At 38.7% G+C, this 18,685-nt stretch overlaps 1 protein-coding gene across 6 annotated transcripts in view; it reads right to left on the reverse strand.

Annotated features, from left to right (window-relative positions):
• Nucleotides 1–510: 510 nt before the first annotated feature.
• JPH1 (junctophilin 1) overlaps nt 511–18,685 on the reverse strand; it is an 82,788-nt gene continuing 64,613 nt past the window's right edge. Inside the window, exons 4-6 of one of the 6 annotated variants that reach the window (XM_033202487.1) lie at nt 10,392–11,038; nt 3,031–3,126; nt 511–1,292 (exon numbers count right to left, since the gene is read on the reverse strand). In XM_033202487.1, coding sequence (XP_033058378.1) covers nt 3,046–3,126; nt 10,392–11,038 — 728 coding nt within the window. In that variant the 3' untranslated portion in view covers nt 511–1,292; nt 3,031–3,045. Of the gene's footprint in view, nt 2,861–3,030; nt 3,127–10,391; nt 11,039–18,685 lie in introns of all 6 variants that reach the window. The other 5 variants (XM_033202486.1, XM_033202484.1, XM_033202485.1 and 2 more) reach the window with 5 other exon arrangements.

Consider the following 18,685-nt stretch of genomic DNA (forward strand, 5'->3'; position numbering starts at 1 on the left):
TAGGCCAGCACCCTGGATGGCTTCAAAGGGAGCACAGTGGCTGGAAGTCCAGGTGGCGGCAGGTTTATTCAACCCATATTGTGCTTAACCTTCCAGGAGTGCACCTAAGCAGCAGGGGTCATAGCAACATATTATTTGGGGCACAATGGTAAAAAAAAAATTCTAATTAATTGAAAAGTGCCCATGTAGGAGGGAGATTTACTTCAGGTTTTCTTTAAAAATAAGAGCAGTCTTTAAACTCTGGATAAGGCACTAATCCAATTAATGAAGGCATTAAGCAGAGCAATGAACCTTATTTTGCAAAATTATTTGAAAGGCCCAGGATGAAAGAAATGTAGAACCAGTTGGTGGTGCAGTATAACTACCTTCTGGCACATGGCTTCTGTGTGCATTTTTTCCTTCTATTTCTGCTGTTACTTTTTCAGCAGATCTCTTTCAACACCACCACCGAAGCATTCCACATAACTCAAGACAGTAATTTACTCACAAAGAAAACACACTTCCGACTTTATTAATAACCAACTTTTTTTTTTTATTAGAGCAGATACAGTTGTGAAAACTGTACATTATACATTTTGGTTTCGAGAATTATAAATAAAGGAACTCACAGGTAAGGAGTTCTTTTTCACAGCAAGAAACTTTAAATAAACAAAGTCATGTTTTATTAAGTACATTGGCAGACTTCATGTGCTGTCCAAAATGTTGAGTACAGTATAACAACCCATTAGAAAGAGCCTTCATGTAAAATACAGCTGTGCACATTTTAGAAAAATACCAACAATTTGAGCTTTGTTTTAAAAAAGCTTATAAATCATACATATATTTATAAATGGGACCAACATGCTCACTTTATAAACATATCCTCTCGCTGTTACCCATGATTTCCAAAGCATTACACATTTTAAATAAACACTTAATAAGATTAAATATTTTATTATTATTTTTTTAAAAAACCAGCTTTCCCAGCATAAGGAGCTACAGGGTTTGGAAGGGGTGGTGAGAATACTGAGAGTGACACAGGAACTTTAAACGTTTGTTCTCAGGTAAAAACGGACTTCCTAAATTTAAAAGTCAAAGCAAAATGTAAAAAATGAATATACAAGTTGAAATTTTTCATTTGCTCTCTTTCTGCCTTCTTCTTTATTCCATATTGGTCACACCCAGGATTTTCAACATATTGTGCTTCTGTAAGAAACATCACTGGGTTACTACCCTGCAGGTGGCAAAGCACTCAGTCCACATCTGTGCTAACCAGGGAATTGTGTGAACTGTCTTCTGCATTGAAAAGGTAGCTAATACGGTAAAAAAAAAAAAAAAAAAAAAAGAAAAAAAAAATCTGATTAAACCATGCAAATCATGAAAATATTTAGGAGTAGCTCCCCCTCTGCAATGTAATGTTTTAAAAAGATTTAATAGATTAGATAGATACTTTTCCTCCCCTGATTTCTTTTTAACTAATTACTTTTATAAAGACCATTTAGTTTCTCTAAGTAAGCATGCTTCTCAATAATAAAGGGTAAATTATAAAACAGCAAAAACCCAGAAATGTCAGAATGACAAAAGACTGTAAAAGACATATATTTAAAATAAAAATGTCTAAGCCTTTAAAATGGGAAATGAAATTACAAAAGGACTTTGAAAAACAGGAAAGGCAGAAAACTGAGAGGCAGTGATTGAACAAGGCTTTATGTTCTACCTGAATGTATTCAACAGAAATTTAAGTTGGAAAAAGAAAACAAGAAAGAGCAGAGCAGTTTATTAATAGCATCTTGCTTAACTTTCATGGGAATTAACACAGCCACCGACAAGATTTTATTTGGTTGTAAAGTACGTCAGCAAAGAAACTGAATCCTTTAAACACTGATTACTGCAATCCATGCAACGTTTGGACTATACTTCTTAGAATTCTGTTGTGTTTCGGCTTTTAAAATTTAGCACTTCCTAAGTGCATAAATAATTCACCTCAGTAATGTTAAAAATATTTAAAATTAAATTAGTTCTTAGGAAGGCATAGTGTCTTCAAATCGCTAAAATTTAAAGATAAATAACCTTTTACAAGTATAGGAAGAATAAATGACATAAAAGATGGTATATTGCTATCAAAATAAGCACATTTTCACTAGCATTTTGTTGTTTCTTTTCCTTGAGATGCAACACGTGTGTTTCGGTCCGGCCAGGACCGCAGGTGGTAGATGACTATACATCATATTTAAATAAACAGCAAAAATGAACAGAGTCGTGCACAAGCAAACGAAACGTTCTCTCCCAGAACATTCCAGGAGATGTTAAAGCAGCAGGTCATGGCATAAGACTGGTGAGTGATGCTGCTACCTATTTCTTCTAATGAGATAGGAGTGAATGTTGGAACCACGTCCACAGCAACACAATCCTCCGACCGCATTCCTCGGGCAGTCGTTTCCCCAGCTCCCTACTAAAAACGTCAGATGGTAAAATAGTAAGGCAGCTGTTGACTTCCATCAAAAAAAAAAAAAAAAAAATGCAGCTCCATACATTTCCAGTTTAGTCACACTCTGCTAGGACAGATGGAGTAGCCAATGCCAAGAACTTCGCCGGATGGGGCTGCTTCAGCAGATTTTAAAAAAGAATTATTATTAAGTTTTGCTCTCCAACATGGCCGTGCGCTTCAGCTCCCAGAGGACCCCAAAGCCACAAAGCACTCCCAGGGGAACCGAACAGGTCCTCTGGCTGAATTTTCCAAGTTTCATCTCTCTTGCGATCCCATCCTAATTCCAAGCCTCCTTCCCTGTGTCTGAGTCTGCCTGGGGTGGGCCATTTAAAGGGCTGACGGCACCACTGCAGAGAACTGTGGGCTAACACACCACTAGTTGTCAGGACTTCACTGAAGGGTCAAAACAGTTATAGCATTAAGTAACTATGTTGAATCACATTCAGGCATAGCCAAAATTAAAGTGAAGGACAATATGTCATTGTTAAAAAAATAGCAAATTTGAATATGAGAAAAGAATATTATTTACTATGATTTTAGATAGAAATTAAGGCAATTCTTACCTTTCCTAATTCCAATCAAGTTAGAAAGTGAACAAAAAGAATGGCCAACCCGATATTCAACAGCATGACAAGGACAATCATGATCGAATTAGGGCCCTGAAAATGAAAGAGAACAAAATAATTCCAACTTTTCCATGTTAATATCAAGATATTACCAAAGCCAATTACTGAAAAAATAAGAAAGTTAACATGATTGCAGTAAATAAGGCATAAAAGATGACAGCAGTTCCAAAAGGTGTAGACTAAAAACAGCAATGCTATGTTTAGATGGAGACATTTCAGAACCTTCACTTAAAAATGAATCCAGGCTTGAATTAGTTTAAAAACGTTTTAAACAACTGATCTACTTCATTTACCTCAAAACAACGGACAACAGCGTGGGCTGAGAGACACAGCTCACCATAATAGGGCCTACGAAGGGCTGGGAGTTAGAGGTGCTTTTGTTGTTAGAATGCAGGTCAGATGAGGAAGAGCTGCTTCCTCCTCAGGGCGGTTAGAACAGGAGAGCAAAATCTGTAGGACAAAGCCGCCTCCAAGGAAAACTCAAAACGAGGTTCTCTACCTCCTGCTTTTTCCCTGGTTCTCTGTTTGGACACCACCCTTTCCGTTAAGTAAAAGCTGTAAGTGAGAAGTTGGATACCTGCAGAAGTTATTTTACAGGCCTAGCTTTTTAAATTTCTCTAATCACAATCACAACATGTTAGAAATCAAGTTATATTTTACAAACTACAGGATCCTATTTTGATAAATATCATTATAATAAATACCGGATAGTCCAAGGGCCCCAAATTTTACTTGTTTAAACAAACCAACCTCATATAACCCATCTTTTCAGATCTGCTCCATGAAGAAGCCATCTTTTTTTACAAAGCCATGATTGTGGTATTTACTGTGAAAATAGTGTCCAATTCTTATATAGCATTAAAAGTATTCTAAACTGGCTTTAGGAGGTAGGTAGTTTTATTGTCCTTATTTTACAGATGAGGAAACAGTGGTACTCTGTTTGGATATTGGGTAGGACTACACTGAAACAATGTTACAGAGGCCTCAAAAGTATTGATGTGTTTTGGGTGTGGGGTAAGTGAATAAGGGAGATTGGAGCTATCATTGGTCAAGCACTCTCATCAATTCGGGTCTAGGGTTTGGGTCACACATCATTTACTCAAGAAGGTCTCTTTCCCTGACTGAGCCCACATCTCTGTGGTAGAGGTCAGAGTGCCCTGCTCTATCACAATGAATTTCACACTTGACTGTCCTTTGTTGTTTAACTGCTATTTTCCCCCACAAGACACTGAGCTCCACAGTGGCAGAGGCCTTGTCTTACTCACTGCTACGTACCCAGTGCACAGACACGTGACATTGCCCAGTTCATTCAGGCAACCAATATTTAATGAGACCCTACTATCTTCCAGCACATTTCCAAGTGCTGTGGATGTGGGTTGTTTTGAGACAGGCTCTTGCTCTGTCGCCCAGACTGGAATGCAGTGGTGTGATCTCAGCTCATCGCAGCCTTTACCTCCCAGGTTCAAGCCACCCTACCACCTCAGCTTCCTGAGTAGCTGAGACCAACAGTGTGTGCCACCAAACATGGCTAATATCTGTACTTTTTGTAGAGATGAGGTTTCACTATGTTGCCCAGGCTGGTCTCAACTTCCTGGCCTCAAGTGATCCTGCCACCTTGGCCTCCCAAAGTGCTGGGATTCCAGGCATGAACCACAGTGCCTGACCCAAATGTGGGTTGTTAAACAAAACGCATTAAATCACTGAAATGATTTAATTTCATTAATCATTTCATTAATCATTTGCATTAAATGAAGAACAAACAGGGTGATGAGTAAATGGGGGAGGGAGAGGAAGTAAACATGAGTCCCCTTTAAGTGGGGACTATTAAGAAGAAGAAAAGCATCAGTTCCTAAACCTCAAGTAAATGGGAGGAAAATAAACATTTATTGCAGGTTTTTATAATGCTGGGCAGTGGGTTAAGCATCTCTGAGTAGATTTTTTTGTTTATTCTTCACAAGTGATTATTAGTTCCATTTTACAGTGCTTAAGAGGATAGGTGTCTTGCTCAAGTTTCCTCAGCCAGTTTGAGTCACTTTGGAGCTCCATGTTCTTTTCTCCATATGTCTATTAAAGATACAGGCCTTAGTTTAAAGGCAGTTTCCCATTCAGTTATTTAAAATGACATTTTTATCTATATCCTATAATTTCCACAGTATCAGAAAAATATCAAATTGTGATAACGACCAACTGCTCTTTTAGAATAGTTATGTTCTAAATTAATAGGAGAGTCCTAACCTGTGCAACTCCTCAATTATGGTTAATTTAGAGCATAAAAATAATGCAGGAAACTCTTATAACTCAGAAAATAGTGGAGATGATCTTTCAATGTCACAACAGCACAGAGATTAAGGAAATGCTATTACAAGCTGAATATCCCTTATCTGAAATGCTTGGGACCCTAAGTGTTTGGGATTTCAGATTTTTTCAGATGTATGGGTTCGCATCCCAAATACAAAATTCTAAAATGCTGCAATAAGAATTTCCTTTGAGCATCATGTTGGTGCTCGAAAAGTTTCAGATTTTGGAGATTTAAAAAATTTTAAAGTTTTGTGGGTACATAGTGGGTGTATATATATTTTGATACCGACATACAATGTGTAATAATCACATCAGGGTAATGAGGTATCCATCACCTAAAGCATTTATTCTTTGTGTTCCAAACAATCCAATTATACTCTTTTTAGTTATTTTATTTTTTCATTTTATTTTATTTTTTTGAGGTGGAGTCTTGCTCTGTCGCCCAGGCTGGAGTGCAGTGACGCGATCTTGGCTCACCGCAACCTGTGCCTCCTGGCTTCAAGTGATTTTCCTGCCTCAGCCTCCTGAGAAGCTGGGACTACAGGTGCTCACTACGATGCCCAGCTAATGTTTGTATTTTTAGTAGAGACGGGGTTTCACCATGTTGGTCAGGCTGGTCCTGAACTCCTGACCTCAAGTGATCTGTCTGCCTCAGCCTCCCAAAGTGTTGGGATTACAGGCGTGGGCCACCGTGCCCAGTTCTCTTTATTTTATTTTTATTTATTTATTTTTTTTCAGTTCTCTTTATTTTAAAATGTACAAGTAAATTATTATTAACTATAGTCACCCTGTCGTGCTATCAAATACTAGATCTTATTTGTTCTATTTTTTTTTTTTTTGTATCCATTAACCATCCCCACTTCTCCCTCCCCTATGTCTTCACTTTTCTTCCAGCCTCTGGTAACCATCCTTTTACTCTCCATCTCCATGAGTTTGATCACTTTAATTTTTAGCTCCCACAAATAAGTGAGAATATGCAAAGGTTGTCCTTCTTCTGTGCCTGGCTTCTTTCACTTCACATCACGACCAGATGTTGGAACATTCTGGATGTTCCACTTGTACTACTATACACACTTGGATTAGATTTTGTTCATGAGTGTTTTAAGAATTTTGGATCATTTCAACTATTCTGGGCTACTGGGTTTATTTTATAATTTTCAAAGGTAATTTAGTGATATGAAAGATGAGGAAAAATACACCTGGTCAGAACAATACAACGTAGACTTCGGTGTCTTACAGTGGACCCAGGAAAGTGAAATTGCAGAGAACATGCCTCCCATGAAGCCAACTTCTAAAGTCCAAGGTGTGCCTGAACCTTAACTCCCATTTCGTAAATCTGTATAAGATTCTGTGAATTTATCTAACCCCTTTGAATTAGTATTTTGAATTTGTATATTCTCTCGCTTCGAATTTAGTTTACTATCTTTTCTCCAGTTTTTAGCCCACATATCACTGTACTGCAATTCAGATTTAATGAATAATGAATGAGTGCTTTATCCAAAATGAAAAATACATACATATATATTTTTTTCTTTTGCACACACACACACATTTCTCCTGTATATGTTCTAATATACACACACACATATATATTTATCCTACCAGGGTGGTTCCACTTAGAAAGCTATTTTTAAAGGTGGACTCAGTGAAGATGAGGGAAAACTAGACATGAAAGGTTCAAACAGCAACCAGGGGAAAAAAAAAATCCAGGATGCTATGTTCAGTGGCAGATACCAAGCCCTGGCCTCTGTGTTCTTTATATACCTAGGCACAGGATACAGGGTGAAAAGCTTTAAGGTAAAGTCCCACAAATATGACTGTGGTGGCCAGTTGTAGCTTAAAATAGCAAAATGAAAAAAAATCTGTCTTGCTTTTCAAGACTGACTGGGACAGGTGTAATACAAGAAGCTGTAGTAGGGCACAGGGTAAGTCTTGATTGGAAGAAATTTTCAGGCGGTCAGAAAATAAAAAACAGGAAATCAAAATACAGAAAGAAATCCTAACTCAAAAAATCAATCTTTTATTCCTTTAAGAGACTGTCATTCATATTAAAACTGTAAGGAATTTTCTGCTAGAAGAGTTATTATGGTTTATGTGAAATCTAAAGCTTCTCTAGTTAGAAACACATGAGAAAAGCAAAGTTTAATTAAGTATTAATAGCAAAGTTTAATTATATATATTTACCTCTTTTTGGGGTGAGGTTCAAACCCGATTTGATGGGGATGCTTTAAATTTTACACACATTCAAATAAACCTCAAAACAAACTTGGATGCAAATCACAGGAATGGCTGAGAAAAAAGTGCAGTCATTTTTCAGAATGGGCTGAGATACCTAATTGGAAAATTCCCCCACTTGATGGTAAGATGCTAAAGATGCCTCTTCTGACCCTACCAGAGTTGTCATGTTGCAAAATCCTACAAAATTTCGGGATCATATTGAATGTGTGTCTCTAGGACATGAGTCCATACGCAACCATTGCCCACAGGGGTCACAGAAGTTTCTTGAGGAAAATCTTCCTCAAGAAAGTAATCAAAGCCAGAGTCTCCCTTCTCCTACCTCTCATACTCAAGTTAACTAATTTCCTGTGTTAGTCTGTGTCCCAGGAGATTTTCTGTATTTCTAGGAGACCAATATCCAGGGTGATCCTGAGGATGGATCAAATCTACTTGAATATTTCTGAACTGCTTATGCTTCAACTAGCATTGTGTTGAAACAAACATCATAACAGCTAAGGTTTCTTCATCACCTATTCTGCGCTAGGCACTATGCTAAGAACTTTTAAAGTATTGACTCATTTAATCCTCACAACAACCCTGTGATAGGTACAGATGAGGAAACTGAGGCACGCAGCAGTAAGGAAACTGTCCAGCGTCACACAGCTGGTAAGCAACAGAGCTGGGATGTGAACCAAGGAAGTTTGGCAACAGAGTTCAATTCTGTGAATTTTAAAATTATTTATGAATGTCTAACTTACACCACGTCTTTCTCTCAAAACTATGTAGTACTCCATTGTCTTAAAGGTCATCCGCTGACAACATTTATGATGACTCTGTGACTGTGTCACATCCTGACTCTCAGAAGTGGGGAAGGCAGCTTTGTTACTATTAGGAAGACAATGTTAATTCTTAGAATCTTCGCATGAAGGTGCCAAGTCAATCTTGAATTTTGCAGAGGCAGTCTAAAGCTCAGGGTGGTTGCAGAGCTGCTGGGGCCTCCTTTCCCCCTTGGGGTGTAGAGGGGAACCCTCTACAGGGTTCAACTACTGTCCTCTACAAGGACCAACTACTGAGATGGAGGATGCTTGGCTAACTCCAAGAATCTGAGAATTCCACAAATAAATAAAACAAATGATTTTTCTAAATGAGGAGGCTGTGAATTTACCAAACATATGTATACTACTGTTTTACGGAGAGATTCTTTCAGCTAAGAGCTGGGTAATTCAACTTATTTTCCCCCTACCACAGCCTAATATACAGGACACTGGGGCATACGCTTCCCCTTGTAGAGGTCTAGAAGTCAACTAAAGCCCACAAATGGGTACCCAAAAGTATAAAAGATATGGCCTTGCATTGTTTGAATTTTTCTCCTTGTAAATCAGGCAAACTAATACTGATATATGCGAGGCCTTATTAACTTGGGGATAAAAATGCTGAAAGTCAAACGAGAAGTAAACTATTACATTTAACAAATTCAATAGTGATTATTACAGTTGTAATGTCAGGATATTGACATATTAAGGTTTCAAATCTTTAAAATGAATGCCTACTGAAGAGTCAGAATCTTAAAGTTAGTCTGTTTTGAAAACAATTTTTCTCCATGCAAGTTGACTTTTAGGAAGTTGGTCCAGTTAATCTGAATAATTTATGTCCAGCTAATTAAAAAGTTGAAAATTTGAAAAAAGAAGACAACCAGTGTTTTATAGATACTAGCAAAATAAACACACTTAAGAAATTTTAAGCATAAGTTAACAGAGGAATTTTAATTGCTTAATCATGTGAGTAAATAAAACAGACAAAAATAAGAAACTGATGGCTGTACTATATTCTTGTTGGCCAAGATATTAATCCGTACCATTATGCAAATATGTCTCTATAATTACTAGTGAATACTAGGTGTGTAACATTCAACACCTCTGTTCTAAAGGGATGTGACCAGGTCAAGAGGTCATTTTTAATCAATAATTAGCTTCAGATTTTACAAATTCTATAGCATTTGATAAAATACTAATTCCATACATTATTCAAAAAATTTCCTTTGAAAGAGGGTATAAAGATTTTTCAATAATACAGAGCTTTTCTGGCTGAATAATAAATATCTTAAATGCTTAAGACTAACTGATACTAATAACCTGCATCTACCAGAAAACTGAAATTGTAAGAGTTCTCACACTTTGAAAACACAGAAGACCAAAGAAATTCTCTTGAACTACTGGAAATTTTCAGTTCTCTTTTGGGGAAGAAAAATGTCCTAGCTGCAAAGCCTGGCTATTTAAAATCCAAACTGGGTGTGTATGAGAAGAATTCACAATGGCTAGAGGAGAGGTTCTTTTGTGTAAAGATGCTGACCGCTGTGGTGAAAACAGGAGGGCTAAGAACTTGGTGCTGTCCTTTTCCTAGAGCTCTGAGAGCGGCTGGCCCTTGGCAGGCGTCATGATTCCTTTCCAGCAATCAGAGAGCAAGCTACCAGGAAGCTCACCAAGACACGCTGTTAAAGCCTTGCTAAAATGTGCTAAGATGCTGTGCTAAGCTGGTCAGATCTTACCTACCTGAATTACATCTAAAGTGGGGCCGGGTGAACACAGGCGTAGTGGGGGGAATTTCTGTCTGGAGAGCTCTTTGCTGTCTCAAACTACAAATGTGTTACGTGCTGCTTTAAACAACCCTGTGCTTCTAGAACTTTGGTTAGCCTGGCTGTGATCAAGATGCACAGTCACACCACACAGCTCACTGAAAGAACCAAAGGGAAAAAAGAAAGAGAAAACGCTACTTGCAGTACTTACTGAATTGGCTTCTTTTTCCAAAGCAGGGCATGAATCGTTGCTTGCGGGATTCTTTGGTATAGCAAGTTCAGACTTCTTAGCTTTTGGCTCAGCTTTGCTTTCTTTGGCAACTGGTTTTGTCACAGATTTGGAGGGACTCCACTTGTTAGCGGATGGCTTGTGCACCAGTGCTGAGGAAGACTGGCTGGATCCATCGCCGTCCTCCACGTCTACTGGAGGGTGCTGGGGGGCGTTCAGCTTCACGTAGTAGCCGTGATACTGAGAATGCAGCTCCCCATTACTGGGGTTGGGGATGTGGTGGCGGCCAGAGTACTTGGACTGGGGCACAACCGCTCCTGCCTCCTTCGTGGGAGCCTTTGACATCAAGGGCTTATTGACAATGGCCGTCACCTGCTCATCAGCCACACTCCTTTTGTCTTGGTTGAGTCTCGCCCCTGAGCTGGGGTTTTGCTTCTTCAGGGGCTTTGGGGAGGAAGTAGGAGAGTGGCTGTGTTTGGGACTTGCCTCAGGAGATCTTGGGGGTGTCGTGCCTTTGCGATAAAAATGAGGAGATTCCTTTGGTGTAGGTGGCTTTTCTGGTACCTTTTCTTCTGGATTTTCTTTAGCATCTACACCTTCCTGAAATCTCTGTTTGACGTAATCGGGGCCTGGCCAACAAATAAAAAATAAAAAAATAAAAAGGTGGTATGTATATGTATGTGTGTGTATATATATATGTGTATAGATATATACATATATTTTTTGCTAAATCAGATTAACCTTTTCTCTTTTAAAAATAATATATTCATAAGGTTTTGACTAAGTACACATTTCATTCTCTAGGGGAAAAGTTTATTTATTATGGAAAGGTTTTAAGATAATACAGAATCTAAACAGTTCTGACTTTCCTGATAATTGCATTCTTTCTGCCTACTTGCAGAATATAGAGGCGAAATTCATGTTGATGGAACACTGGTCACAATATCATAATCTAGCATAATCTGCTAATTCAAATTATGTGGTGTAACTAAGACACAGAAAGTATACACTTGTACAAGGAAGTAAGCTGATTACTGTATGTGTCTGAAAATTTAATAAAGTATACTGCAAGAGGGGAACCTGCAGACACTATATTTTTAATGATTTGTCATCAAACATGCATTAAAACTTCCTAGTTTGAAACAACCTAAGTCTAAGGCTTAGGTTACATGACACAAAGTCACTTCCATGTAATCCATTCACAGTTATGGAAAACACGGATTTGCACAAGCAGTGTTTTGCAGATATCAAAGTCAACACAAGGCAGTTGTCTCTGGTTCTGTAGCTTCAAGATTTTTTTTTTCCTTTTTTATATCCCTCCGGATTGTTTATAAAAATCTTGTTATTTTTTATAAATGGGAACAAATTTTCATCAAAAAAGTGGCTATTCCTCTGACAGAGGAGGAAAAAAATGAAAAAAAAAAAGTGGTCCTGCTGCATTGTTATTTTATGGGGAGTAAGCTGTAAAGAAACAGGGTGTGTGCCACAAGATGTCCTGGCCCTAGGAACTTGAGGAGGCTGTGGTCTGGAAAGGGGCATCTCTGGGCTGATACAGAGACCTTAGACTTCCAGGGCCTTCAGATCTCAGCAAGTCATTGTGCATACTTTGGCTACCACTCCACCCATCTGCCACTTTTCGCCTCATGAGGTCAAGGTCACACGCAGTGCAGTTGACCCTCTTCCTCACAAATGGGCAGAAGCTGACGTCTCTTGAGTATACATGGAAGACACTGACCCCACCGACATGCTTTTAGAGAGTTGACAGGCTCTTGTCAATTCCACAGCACTGCATCTGTTCATTTTCCTTCCTGCCTTCCACCCCGCAACCCTTCACCCCAGACAAACTCACTAACTCACTAAAAGATTTACAGAGGGGCTGAACAGCAATTATCCCTAATTGTGAGAATACATACTGCATACTTATACTTTAATTGCTCTTCTCATGGTGGTCTGAATAATAAGTTATTGTAATGAGACTGCTATTTAATTATACAAGGAATTATCCAAAATTTAAAGCCTCACCAAAATCTTAGGGAGTACATGTTATTATCCCCATTTTACTGAAATGGAAACAGCTATAGCAGCTGAAAAATAAAAAATCACATAGCTCCCATGTATCTTTTAAGAAAAAAGCATAATGCAACACATAGTATTTTAAAGCCAGAGACAAGAATTCCTGAGCACCCAGCATTGCAAGTTATACTCAGGGCACAAAACATAACAGTATTATCACAGTTTCCACCTTCTAGAAGATACATCCACTCCTGGGGATTCAAGTTTCCCAAATCTGTCAAGATCGCACATTGACAATTGAGACTTCCTTTCTAAACTGGGTAAGCTCCCCCTTTATATAACTGACAATTTTCTTTTAATTCCTCCATCAAAAATGGCAGTGTGAATTCTTAGGCCAGTGAAAGGTATCTTGAATGATGAAAAGGGGCAACTGCTAGCATTCAAAAGGTGATGTACTTCTGTTTCTGAATTCTTTCTTGGTGCTGTGTGTCTGGACATAGCATTAAGGGGAAACAGGGCAGCATGAGCACAAAAAAGTTATGTCTTCCATCAGCTGAACTGCCTCTGCTCTTTAAAACTCATCAGGTCACTGATACTAGTCTGTCATGGAGAAGCCCCTCGTGATTCAACTGCAGGCGTATTTTAACAAAACCCCTCTTCTTCTGTGATAAAGTACATTCTCTAATAGATCTTGACGCAATGTGATGTTTACATAGTTTCCCCTCACTTCTCTACCCAAAATTTCACTACAGTTGGTTTTATTTGTGCTTTACTGATATTCGACTTCACAGCATTACTAAAATACCCATCTACGTATGGTAGTGGATGTACTGTGCAAAGATAATTAAAATAGTCAAGGGCTTTGGAGCCAATGGACTTTTAATTTCAGCCACTTAATGCTGAAACAATTACACAAAATACAAAGTACTTTTAACATCTTTGATCTAAAGATAAATGCAGGTTATTTTTGCCAAGAAAAACTGGCAATATCTACTAAGATTAAGGCACATTAAAAGCTAATGTTTAACTTAAATATACAGAAAAGAGTGAAAAAATAAACTCTGGCAAACATTATTCACTATACATTCTCAAAGTTGGAGGGAAAAGGTAAAGAGTCACTGCACCTTGAGAAATGCAGCTGTCACAAAGCCCATGCATTTCATTTAGAAGATGTGAGACCGTGAGATCGTAGCTTACAAATTTAGGATTTAAATCTTTGTGATGCCCTCATCACAAAAAAAAATGTCATTTTTTGAGGTGATAAACAGGTTAATTAGCTTGATTTAATCATTCTGTATTGTATTAAGAAATTGTAACATCACTTTGCACTTCAAAAATATATACAACTATAACTTATCAATATATACATTAAAAACATTAGGATGTATCCTAGTGACCTTCAGTACCACCAGTATAGGTGGAGAGGCCAAGGTGAGACTGATTTGGCCATTGGAAGAATTTGTATTAATGAACTTATGAAGCTACATTTTGGATTCCACTCAAAGTATTTATTATGGTATTTATCAACTCTCAAATACTGGTCTAATCACTTCTTTAACCTTTAGAAATCTGACATGTCACCTCTTTAGACAGTTTTCTTGTCCTCAATGTAGTAAGAAAGGCATGTCTTACATGATTACTCATGCCCACTCTGCTAAGATGAGTTTAGGTATACTTACTCAAATTGATCTACAGGGCTTCTGATGATACTCAAAATCTGTTGAGCTCAAAGAATTTACTAGAATGGTGGAAGTATATTTTAGCATCAACTTTCCCATCTAAAAAATTCCCAGCTTTGTTATGCATTCAAAAAATATCTGGGTAAGAGAAAAAAACGCATTCCCAAAGCAGGGGCGCCTATGCTTGCTGCTTATCAGAGCATCTGAGGTGCTATGTTCAGAGATTTTAATAAGTATGAACATTGAAGCCTAGAAATATTGTTTAACAAACTATCTGAGTGATTCTAACACTCTGGGTTATAGGCATTTGACAGTACGCAAGCAATATGAGCAGAGGTGGACATAGCACCAGCCTTACATGACTATATCCCATTGGAAATGGTTCCAATGTGGCACAGTCATACAAGGCCTAGCCAACTAAATGAGGATATATGGTTAGATTTTCCAGAAGAAGATTAAATGCTTTTAAAACAAGACATTTAATATAATGCAGAAGACAGAAGTTTTTCCTGGACTATTTTCTCTTGGAAGGCACATGTTGTGCCTGCTACTTGTTCTGTATAGTAAATGTGTGTGTCAGTATTGCAGAGCCAGCAACATAAAGTTGATAAGATGCAGCAGTTCATTAAAAAGACTAGTCAGAATATTGCCAGGGAGGGAAATTATGACAAATGTTGATAGTCGTTGTAGTCAGCATTTTCATCTGTTTATATAGACAGTATCTATGAATCCCAAAGGATTTTCTCCTCCTGGAGACTCATATTGGGAAGAAGTCAGATACAGTTTACCCGCTCACGGATATGGCTGCCATACAATGTGAAAAAACAAACAACATTCAGCATGCCATCCACCAACACTCAAAGGTTACTCGTTCCAGTTGGCACGAAGGCTCTGAACAGATATGGCAGATGGTGGCAGCAGGGTATCCAGCTAGTTCTTCAGAGGTGAGCCTCGGTGGGCTGGCTATGGGCAGAAGCACCATAGATTCCCCAAAACAAATGTCTATGAGGACAGTGCCAATATCAAAAGTTTTGTAGCAACAGCAGTAGTCATTAAGTAGCAATTGGACATTTTCTGTGGAGACCGACAATCAGTGAAAAGAGGACCAGATTGAAAGAGTCTAAACACATTGTGTAACTGATAGCAGGATCACTTTTGTGTTCGATATAGAAAGAACACTCCTTTCCTATAGGACTTCACAGTCCCATCTATAACAATCCTGCAATTTCTGTGACTACAGTCATATTGCTCTGGTCTGCAAACTGTGGGACATCCTTTCTAGTACCCTGCACTTGGCTCGCACTCAATACCCATTTGTGCAACTGAATGTACCAGAATGAATATGTGGTATGAGTAACCAGGAAACTCATGAATTATTAATTTCATGTCATCTAGTGGATTATTCAGTTTCCCTTTTTAATGAAAAAATTTATTCAGAATTTTGGGTTTGGAAGGTGAGCTTAGAAGTCATCTATTCCAGGATGCTTCCCTTTTCTTAACCAAATCCATGACATATTAATGATAGGCATAGACAATTATGTAATGGAGATATGCTTTGATTTCTGAAGTTTTCTAATTCATACCAGAAATGCAAGCTCAGTTAACACTGGTCCATAAAAATCTGTGCTAAAGACTTCACTCTAAATAGTCAATACACTGTGTGTATGAGCACATTTATGCTTACACATGTGAAGACAAAGCTTGTTGGGGATGACACCCAGGGAAGCAGGCTGGCTCTCTCCCAAGAGGGCTCCAAGTACTAAATTTACCACATTCCAGGGCAGTGTTTTAATGTAACTCATACTCAGCCCCTGCCCCATCAATAAATATAAAGATTTTACACGCTACTTAATATCACTTGAAATTAAAATGAATTATCTTGACTAAAAGGGTTTTTTTTTTTTTTTGAGACGGAGTCTCGCTCTGTCACCCAGGCTGGAGTACAGTGGCACCATCCTTGCTCACTGCAACCTCCGCCTCCTGGGTTCAAATGATTCTCATGCCTCAGCCTCCCAAGTAGCTGGGATTACAGGCATGTACTACCAGGCCCGGCTAATTTTTGTATTTTTAGTGGAGATGGGGTTTCGCCATGTTGGTCAGGCTGGTCGTGAACTCCTGGCCTCACATAATCTGCCTGCCTTGGCCTCCCAGACTGCTAGGATTACAGGCATGAGCCACTGTGTCTGGCCTAAAAAGAAATTGAAACAGTGGGAGAAAGAGCCACAAATCTAGTCTCCCAATCCTCCTTCCCAGGAAGGGTCGCTGCCCCAGTCCCTCCTGCTTCCTTAGTGGTTACCCTCTAAAGCAAGTCTGTGCAACCTGTGGTCCAACACAAATTCACAAACTTTTCTTAAAACATTATGAGTTTTTTTTTTGTGATTTTGTTTTAGCTCCTCAGCTATCATTAGTGTTAGTGCATTTTATGTGTGGCTCAAGACAATTCTTCTTCCAATGTGGCCCAGGGAAGCCAAAAGATTGGACACCCTTGCTCTAAAGCCTATGTCAGCCTTGTTGGCATAGAAACCTGATTTTCCAGCACTTTGAAGCAGAGCCATCTCTTGAGGCAAACTCACATTACTAAAGCTCACCAGACTGATGTACAATCCTAGAAGGCCAATTCACTAGTTTACAATGAGGAATGTAAGTGTCACATAGGTCAGGGGACTCATGTTGATACTACCAGTACACGCTCTCCCTGTTGGCAGAACTCCATGGAAAGCTCAACCAAAATTAGAAAGTTACTGGTGAACATGGAATCAGAACAAGAAGCATGAGCTGAATCAAATATGTAATGGCATCAAGCTGGGCTAGCCTGATACATCCATTTCCTGAGTCAGGGTGATCTTGCCAGCAAAGCCGTACACCAGGGTCACAGTTCCCCGCATCCTTCCCCATAATAGAAACGTCCTTGCCAATGTGAGAGCAGTCCTCCAAGGTTCTGGGTCAGGCTTCTCCTCCTCTGGACAGTGTTGGGATGAACACTGCCAATTTTTGCCTCTGTGACTCTCTTTCTTCTATATTTCCTTGGGTGACCAATTTTTCTTTAGATGTTTTTATAGCCAATCAGGTAACAAGGAAATCCTGTGGTTCTTAAAGCCATCCTATTACTTACCTGATCTACCTTTGTGTAGTTTCAGGGACTCATTTTCAAGTTGAACTCTCAGAGGGCAATCTTCTAAGTTCTTGGGGGATGACTCACTGTGTCACTCCCACTAATGGCAATTTAGGTTTCTGTGTTTGTACACAATTATCTATATATACATTCACAAACATCCATTTATATGCTTTCTGTTTATTAGAGCTTAACCCTTTGGGGGAGAAAGCTGTCCCACACGGCTGTGTTTTTTTCTTTAATGAGAAAAGTTATTATTTTATTTAAAAAATTTTTTGATTAATCTACATATAATCTACTAGCAACCTTTTTTTTTTTCCATTTCTCGCTTTTATAATCAAGAGGCTGTGTTTTTTCCTTAGTTTCTAACTGAATTGTAGAATAATACAGTTTTAAATTAAAGATCATAAAATTTAATTAAGATGGAAAATATCTGAAAATACTGCCAGCTCCTGAAAATAGGTAATTTGCCATGGAAGCGTTCAACATGTAAGCTATGACAGGCATCCTTTATTACAGGGTTAACAACTTCTATGCACGAACACATGCATTCCAAACAATGGAGACTTTTATATCTGAGATATGTAAATTAAATGGCCAACCTAATTTAGAAGTACTTGAAAGCCCTTTTCGAAAATGTCTATCTGATTCGCTCACCCTGTAAATGCAAAGTGGAGAGCATGAGTTATGCTCCCTTGAGAAGATCAATAATACCCGTAACAGAAAAGGCTTTCTATACAGTTGCTGAAGGAAGTGCTGGCTGTGGGTCAAAGGGGACTGCAGCCTCCCCCACAAGCTCTGGTCTCAAATAGACCCGCTGTCATCCATGCTACTGTGATGTATTCATTCCTGATGCACAACTTGCTTATGTGAAGCTGTTTTAGCTAAGAAAGGGTGGAATTACATTTTCCCACAATATTTTTTTCCCCCTCAAATGCTTTTACACCAGAAAAGGCTTTTAAAATCATTCAGACTGGGAAACCGAGATGATCTTTTGTATCATTTACCTCTTGTTAACACCTAATAGGAATCTAAAGGGACCCCATTCCCCAACAGAATTAACAGAACCAAGAAATCACCATCTGCAGACAACAGTAAGTTTGTGTGCTTTCAGAACCGCTCAAGTCCAGTGTCTCCTGATCAGTCAGGTTCTTTCCAATGGCAACACTGCTGGGGAGGAGAGAACAATTTCTCCTGGGTGGCTGAAGTCTTTCCCCAGCTCTCATGCCCTGGAACAGCTAATTTGCCAATATAGTTAGGTACCAGGGAAGTATGAGTTCATTTCATGCCAGAGGAGAGTTTATTCCTACCAGAGGTCGTTGCAAAAAAATGGAGAGGTTCCTTTTCCTTAAAAAAATGCATATATATAAAAAATGATTTAAATCTCAACCAGAGGTTTAAAAGAGATGCATGTGAAAGAAAACACCCTTCTCAGTGATTGCCTTGGACTTGAACTCTTAGACGAGTCACTC

Source organism: Trachypithecus francoisi, unplaced genomic scaffold (genome assembly GCF_009764315.1).
Source record: "Trachypithecus francoisi isolate TF-2019V2 unplaced genomic scaffold, Tfra_2.0 Lachesis_group7, whole genome shotgun sequence".
Lineage (NCBI taxonomy): Eukaryota > Metazoa > Chordata > Mammalia > Primates > Cercopithecidae > Trachypithecus > Trachypithecus francoisi.